Raw genomic sequence first — 8,189 nt, 5'->3', positions numbered from 1 at the left:
GTTTCACCATCTTGGCCAGGCTGGTCTTGAAGTCCTGACCTCATGATCCACCCACCTTGGCCTCCCAAAGTGCTGGGATTACAGGCGTGAGCCACCACGTCCGGCATGAACATTTTACTATTAATAGTTATTTTCAGGCCAGACGCGGTGGCTCACGCCTGTAATCCCAGCACTTTGGGAGGCCAAGGTGGGTGGATCATGAGGTCAGGACTTCAAGACCAGCCTGGCCAAGATGGTGAAACGTCATCTCTACTAAAAATACAACAGAATTAGCCGGGCATGGCGGTTGGTGCCTGTAGTCCCAGTTACTCGGGAGGCTGAGGCAGAAGAATGGTGTGAACCCGGGAGGCGGAGCTTGCAGTGAGCCGAGATCGCGCCACTGCACTCCAGCCTGGGCAACAGAGCGAGACTCTGCCTCAAAAAAAAAAAAAAAAAGTATATATATATATATATATATATTTATTTATTTATTTATGGCTGGGTGTGGTGGCTCACACTTGTAATCCCAGGACTTTGGGAGGCCAAAGCAGGAGGCTCACCTGAGGTCAAAGTTCGAGATCAGCCTGACCAACATGGTGAAACCTCATCTCCACTGAAAATACAAAAAATTAGCCAGGTATGGTGGCGCATGCCTTTAGTCCCAGCTACTGGGGAGGCTGAGGCACAAGAATCGCTTGAACCGGGAGGTAGAGGTTGCAGTGAGCCAAGATTGTGCTATTGCACTCCAGCCTGGACAACAAGAGTGGAACTCTGTCTCAAAAAATAAAATAAAATAAAATAAAAATGTTCATATTCTCCAAATCAGCAATTCTACTTCTAGAAATCTCTCCTAGAGAAATGTTCATATCTATGCGCAGAGATAGATGTATGAGTGTTCACTGCACCATGGTTTGTAAGATTAAAAAACTGAATGCTACCAATAGGGAACTGTTTATAAATGAATGTCCACCAATAGGGAACTGTTTATAAATGATTACACATTCACACAACTGTTTATAAATGATTACACATCCAATTCAGTCCTAAAATGGATGAAGCAAACCTGACTGTATAGAAATATAATGATAACCAATATGAACTGTTAAGTTAGAAAAAGAAGAAAAACATCTATAAAATGATCTCATTGTTTAAATATATGTTAGTTTGTGTCTAGGAAGTAAAACATGGAGGAACAGCCCCCAAAACTGTAGGGCATAGATTATAGGGAGCTTTCACTTTCTTGGCACATATATATGAAATGTTTGAGCTATTTTTTTTACCACCAGCGTGTATTATAATTGTAGTCAGGGGAGAAAAAAGGTTTTAAAAATGTCTCCATAGGCCAGGCGCAGTGGCTCACACCTGTAATCCCAGCACTTTGGGAGGCTGTGGGAGGCTGAGGCAGGCGATTCACTTGAGGTCAGGAGTTCGAGACCAGCATGGGCAACACAGTAAAACCTGTTTCTACTAAAAATACAAAAATTAGCAGGCGTGTTGGCACAGGCTTGTAATCCCAGCTACCTGGGAGGCTGCGACATGAGAATCGCTTGAACCAGGGAGGCCAAGGTTGCAATGAGCCAAGATTGTGCCACTGCACTCCAGCCTGGGCAACAGAGGTAGACTCTGTCTAAAAACAAACAAACAAAGAAACGAGGATTTTCAGATGGGAGATCATACTGGATTATCCGGGTGGTACCAGCATAATCACAGGGGTCCTTATAAGTGAAAGAGGAAGGCAGGAGAAAAGAGTTGTAAAAGGAGATGTGACTATGGAAGCAGGGGTTGGAGTGATAAGACCACTCACTGGTTGGAAGGGGGACCTTGAGCTGAGGAATGCAGATAGCTTGTTGAAACTAGAAAAAGCAAAGGATTCTTCCCTAGAGCCTCTAGAAAAGAACTCAGCTCTGCTAACACCTTGATTTTAGCCTAGTGAGACCCATTTTGGACTTCTTTCATCCAGAACTGTAAGATAATAAATTTGTGTTGCTTTAAGCCACTGTTTGTGGTAATTGGTGACAGCAGCAATGGGACACTAATGCAGACTCCTTTAATAACTCCTCTTCCTCTGCTCAACTGTTAAATAGGGTGTTTACCAGGATCTTGCTGTCCTTGTTCACCTTCTCTTACCTCTTTGCCTGGGTAATCGCAGCTACTCTCAGAATGTCAATTACCACCTAGGCGCAGAGGACTCTTAAACATGTATCTCCTAAAATATTTGACTTCTCTCCTAAATTCCTGATACGTATTTCTAACCACCCACCATAACATCTCCACCTGCCCCAAACTGAATTTTTCTTCCTTAAACTGATCTTCCTCCTGTATTCCCTATCTTAATAAATCCACCCCGAGGCTGGGTGCGGTGGCTTATGCATATAATCCCAGCACTTTGGGAGTCAGAGGCAGGTGGATCACCTGAGGTCAGAAGTTCGAGACCAGCCTGGCCAGCATGGTGAAATCTCATCTCCACTTAAAATACAAAAACTAGCTGGATGTGGTGGTGGACGCCTGTAATCCCAGCTACTCAGGAGGCTGAGGCAGGAGAATTGTCGGAACCTGGGAGGTGGAGGTTGCAGTGAGCTGAGATTGTGCCACTGCACTCCAGTCTAGGCAAGAGAGCAAGACTCTGTCTCAAAATAAATAAATAAATAAATGAATAAATGAATAAATAAATGCCACCCCCATCTGCTGAGTCCACAAACCTAGGAAATGTCCTAGACTTGTCTCTACCTCCTCCTCCACAACCTGTCAGTTATCCAGAGCTGTGGCTTCTACCTCATTAACTCCACTGCTGCTGCCTTGGCTTCTGTGTTCATCATCTCTTGTCTGGACTACTGCAAAACAGGTAATTTCCTACAATCCATCTTCCACAGAGTCTCCTTCCTACAATCCATCTTCCACAGAGCTCCCATAGTGATACTGTTTTCAATCCCCTCTCTTCAAACCTCATGATTTTTTCAGTGTCAACATGTTTTCCTTCTTACTTTTTTTTTTTTTTTTTTGAGACGGAGTCTCGCTCTGTCGCCCAGGCTGGAGTGCAGTGGCGGGATCTCAGCTCACTGCAAGCTCCGCCTCCCGGGTTCACGCCATTCTCCTGCCTCAGCCTCCAGAGTAGCTGGGACTACAGGCGCCCGCCACCTCGCCCGGCTAGTTTTTTGTATTTTTTAGTAGAGACGGGGTTTCACCGGGTTAGCCAGGATGGTCTCGATCTCCTGACCTTGTGATCCGCCCGTCTCGGCCTCCCAAAGTGCTGGGATTACAGGCTTGAGCCACCGCGCCCAGCCTTTCCTTCTTATTTTTAAATTTAAAGTCTCACACTGTTGCCCAGGCTGGAGTGCAGTGGTGCAATCATGGCTCACTACAGCCTTGATCTTTTCAGCTGAAGCAATCCTCCCACCTCAACCTCAGCTGGGACTATAGGCATGCACCACCATGCCTGGCTATTTATTTGTGTGTTTGCTTATTTTTAGAGATGGGTTCTTACTGTGTCACTCAGGATTGAGTGCAGTGGCCCAATCATAGCTCATTGCAGCCTGAAACTCCTGTGCTCAAGGAATCCCCCAGTCTCTACCTCCTGAGTTGTTGGGACTACAGGCATGTGCCACCATGCCCAGTTAATTTTTTAAAAAATATTTTGTAGAGACTTGGTCTCACTTTGTTGTCCAGGCTGGTCTCCAGCTCCTGGCTTAAAGTGATCTTCTGATCTCAGCCTCCTAAAGTGTTGGGATTACAGGAAGGAACCACTGTGCCCAGCCCCACTATTTTCATTAGTGCTATATTTATGTCCTTATTGTCCTGATTCAGGTTGAGTTACCAGAAAACTGCAATGTTTTCTGCTAACTTGTTTGTTTGGTTATGTTAACTTGATTCTTGTTTGCAGAATACAGGGAAGACATAAAACATGTAATTTCAAAATGTCTAATATTATAAATGAAAAAGTCAGATGTTGAGGATCTGAAAATTGGTCAAAGAATTGGTTATATGTCTACATATAAAACTTAAATTATAATAAGCGCTCAGAGATCTTTCTTCCTAATGTTTCTTTTAGTTACATCTTTTACTTGACATTGAGTTCCTTCTGACTGCTGCTTGTTTGATTGGGTTAAAAAAAAAAAGAAAAGAAAAAAAAGAGTTCGCCCATAGTGCAAGGATTGCACACTCAAATACCTGAGTGGCATGAATGGTAAAGTGGGTTGGGCGTGGTGGCTCATGCCTGTAATGCCAACACTTTGGGAGGCCTAGGTGGGCGGATCACTTGAGGTCAGGAGTTTGAGACCAGCCTGGCCAACATGGTGAAACCTCGTCTCTACTAAAAATACAAAAATTAGCCAGGCATGATGGGCAGATTACACACCTGTAATCCCAGCTACTCGGGAGGCTGAGACAGGAGAATCACTTGAACCTGGGAGGCAGAGGTTGCAGTGAGCTGAGGTGGCACCACTGCACTCCAGCCTGGGCAACAGAGCGAGACTCCATCTTAAGGAAAAAAAAAAAAAAAAGAAAGGTAAAGTGAATAAGGGACTAGCAGGGAGCCAACGGGATTGTGACAAACTGAAGAATACATGTCCCACTTAGAAATAATCAAGTACAAAGAAATTGAAAACACTGCAAGGCAACCAATACAAAACAACACAAAATAATTACTGTGGGCTGTCAGCTTGCAATCACTGGCAGGATAAAATTAAAAACTCCCCGGCACAGTATTCATAACCCTCCATAATCTGGACTCTGCTCAACTAGTCTTCCCTCTCCACGTTTTCCACCTTGCACCCTATGTCCCAATCATGACGAATGACTTACAGTTCCCCCAATGCACCACCATGTTGTTTGGTGGCTCCTCTGGCCTTACACTACTTCCTCCATCTAGAATGCCTTCCGCTGCCCTTAGCAGATCTCTATTCCATAAGATCTCCAGCAAGATCTTAGAGCTGGCCGGGCGCGGTGGCTCAAGCCTGTAATCCCAGCACTTTGGGAGGCCGAGACGGGCAGATCACGAGGTCAGGAGTTCGAGACCATCCTGGCTAACACGGTGAAACCCCGTCTCTACTAAAAAAATACGAAAAACTAGCCGGGCGAGGTGGCAGGCGCCTGTAGTCCCGGCTACTCGGGAGGCTGAGGCAGGAGAATGGCGTAAAAACCCGGGAGGCGGAGCTTGCAGTGAGCTGAGATCCGGCCACTGCACTCCAGCCTGGGCGACACAGCGAGACTCCGTCTCAAAAAAAAAAAAAAAAAAAAAAGATCTTAGAGCTGGACTCTGAACCCAATAACCTCAACTCCAAGATTCCTCAAACACAATCTGCCCTACACTGACCTCTTTATCTACCAATGCTATCCCTCAAACTCTTTCTGTTTGAAAGGCACAAGAGATTAGAAACGGGAGAGCAGTTAGGAGACTATTGCAATACTCGGAAAAAAGTCATAGTGAATTAATTAATGACTACTTGGTTAATTGTTTGAATGAGTGAATGAGACATGACCAAGCTCCCTGCTAGCTCCATCAGTCAGCATCTGGCTTAGCTGATACAACCTTCCTTATTCTCACATTGTTCCCCACCCCCATATTCCTTGATTCTCTGAGCCATAAGAGTTGGTTGGGAGAAACATAAAAATATTTACAGGAAAGGGGACTATCACCCTTGACCCTTCTAGGTTCAGATTGTGGTCCCTGCTTCTTCCAAAGCTGTCTTCTTTTTGGACATTCCACTTTTGTAACCACCTGTCTGTGCCCCTCTTCTTCCCCAATCCTCTTTCTATACCAGATGCCTAGTTTCTTTTCCAAGTGCCTTTCCCATCCTACACAACTCCCCACATCCTACAGCAAAACAATTTCTAACCACTTACCTCCTCCCCATCTTAGGCATCGAGCCAGATCATTTCCAGTACCCAGGGGCAACACAGCAACAGGAGGCAAAACTGGCAAGTTAGCTTTGTCTGCGGAGGCAGGTGAAGAGAAGGATGGAGTGAGTTAGCTCTGCAAGACTACGACTCCAATCTCTTCCTAGAGCCCCTCCCTGCACTGACCAATGGTCTCTAGAATCCAGCCTACTGTGCCATCTCCACCACACACCAAAATCCGGCCATCAGGAACATCCTTGAACAATCGGAGCCTGAGACAAAGGGGAGAGAGAAGATGAAGGATAACAGGACTGAGGTTACCCAACTCCTGGGCAGGCACATTGCTTCTTGTCTCTCATTCCTTAGGACCCTCCTCCTTTTTGTCAAAAGACTTGAGTTTCTATGAAGGTCAGAGAAAAGAACAATGGGGAAAGTTATAGCCACTCCTCAGTGGTTAGGGAAAAATTGGTATCTTCATTCTTGGAGAGCAGTACAGAGATGGGCCAGAGAGCTCGGAGGATGGGATACCCAGTGATCCTAGGGAAGGAAACATTCCGAATTCTGGCCTCTTGGGGATCTCTAGCCCTCCTCTCCCAACTGCGCTCTTTCCTGCACTCTCCTAACATATACAGATACACAGATCAACGAAAACACTGTGATACAGCCCCTAACCTGTGCTCACCCTATCTCAGGACCATCCTTCAGGAGGTTGAACACCTGTCGAGGGTTTAATATATACTGGAACTTCCAGAGCACCCTGTGTGTGGGAAAAAGAAAAGCTCATGGCAGGCGCAGGGGTAGGGGGTGATCTTCTGAACCTCACCCTCTTGATGTGTTCCTCAAGGTATGCCCCTCCAGACACACACACATCCCCTTCCACCTTCCAAGTGCTGCAGGCAGGCCCTCCCTCTCATCTTAGAAGGCCCAATATATCTCTCCTCACCTCTGCCCCTGCTTCCCGCCACTCTTAGGATTGACAAAGACAAGAAGTGGGTGAGTGTTAGGAACAGGGTCAATCTGCATTGGGGGAAGAAAGTAAAGATAAAGAAAGCAGGATTTTGTCAGAGTTAAGGTGGGCCCTGGAGACAGGGGCAGAGGGCTGGCATTCCACCAAGATATTTTCCTCCTCCCTCCTGTTTCCCTCCCCTTCCCTCCCCCACCATGGTGGAGTTTCTGGAGAGTGAGCATCAACCGCCCCCCACCAGGCACTCCCACTTCATTCCCACCCATGAGGGATCCAGTGAAAAATCGGCCCCCATCATGAAGCCCCAGACTCTTAGCCCTGTACCCGCAGAGCCTCAGAGGTGCTCAAATTTAAATCATCCATGGTCTTCTGGCTTGTTTTGCTATTTTTACGATCCGGTCCAGAGGCCTGGGAGGGGAAGAAAGCAGAGGGAAGGAAAGCTGTATTGTGCACGAATCCCTAAACAGAGGGGTCTGACTTGAATCCTAAAAGTATGAGCTCTCTATTCTAAATGCCACTCAGTGAGTGTGGGAAATCGGGGAGGCACTCCTGTCCCTTCCTCACTGCGGCGGAGGGTCTCACCAGGACACTAGGATAGATGGAAGATGGAGGCAGGATGTGATCTCGGAGCAGCCCACAGTCACACTCATGGCCCACCGCTTGCAGGCAGTCATCGTGGATCTGAAAGACGAGGTGGGCACAGAGAGATCACGAAGGGAACCCTGTCTCCTCTCAACCTGGCAGTTTGGGCTGGAAAGAGCCCCTGGGGCAACTGTGGCTGTAAGGGAGGTGTGGCTGGGAGGCCCGTGGAGAGGGCAGCTCTGCGGGGCCCTAAGACGCAGCCAGGAGGCATGGCTCCCAAACTGACCTCTAGGTGGCACCATACACAATGCAGCCCGGTTAGACTGTGGTAGATCCGGATCTTTTTCTGACAGCGGTCGCAGCGCCCGGACTCACAGCCTCCTCGCACCCACACATGTGATTGGACCTTGGGGAGAAAGGCAGTCCCTTGTCTGGGAGGGTCTGAGCAGAACCTAGGGGAGGGAGGAGCTGAGGGCAGCAATGGGCCAAGGGCCAGGGCCAGGATGGAGGTGATGTTGGGAGCAGGGGCTTGAGGTCACTCACACCAATGTCCTTCCGAGACTTGGCATAGGTGCTGACTTCACAAGGCAGGGCTTTCATGGCACACTGGTCGTGAACAGTGTACTTACAGACTGAGGGAGAAGAAAGAAGTTGGGAGGCTTAGCTGAGCCCCTCCCCCTATTTCCTTCTTACCTGGGGGTGAGGCAGGATCAGATATGTGATCCCTTGCTTCAGGGTGTACCAGAATAAAAGTTTGGGGTGAAGTGCCCGCTTCCAAAAGCCATGCCTTTTTCTTTTTTTTTTTTTTTTTTTTTTTTTTTTTTTTTTTTTT

At 47.3% G+C, this 8,189-nt stretch overlaps 1 protein-coding gene across 1 annotated transcript in view; it reads right to left on the bottom strand.

The window, feature by feature from the left end:
• Positions 1–5,311: 5,311 nt before the first annotated feature.
• Positions 5,312–8,189, bottom strand: part of DGKA (diacylglycerol kinase alpha) — a 7,109-nt gene continuing 4,231 nt past the window's right edge. The window contains exons 10-18 of the mRNA XM_025401438.1: positions 7,901–7,989; positions 7,644–7,763; positions 7,358–7,456; positions 7,100–7,183; positions 6,755–6,828; positions 6,494–6,568; positions 5,998–6,083; positions 5,818–5,907; positions 5,312–5,322 (exon numbers count right to left, since the gene is read on the bottom strand). Coding sequence (XP_025257223.1) covers positions 5,312–5,322; positions 5,818–5,907; positions 5,998–6,083; positions 6,494–6,568; positions 6,755–6,828; positions 7,100–7,183; positions 7,358–7,456; positions 7,644–7,763; positions 7,901–7,989 — 728 coding nt within the window. The remainder of the gene's footprint in view (positions 5,323–5,817; positions 5,908–5,997; positions 6,084–6,493; positions 6,569–6,754; positions 6,829–7,099; positions 7,184–7,357; positions 7,457–7,643; positions 7,764–7,900; positions 7,990–8,189) is intronic.

Source organism: Theropithecus gelada, chromosome 11, assembly GCF_003255815.1.
Source record: "Theropithecus gelada isolate Dixy chromosome 11, Tgel_1.0, whole genome shotgun sequence".
Taxonomy (NCBI): domain Eukaryota; kingdom Metazoa; phylum Chordata; class Mammalia; order Primates; family Cercopithecidae; genus Theropithecus; species Theropithecus gelada.
Note: the sequence above shows the minus strand (reverse complement) of the source record. Positions and strands in the feature narration are given on the sequence as shown.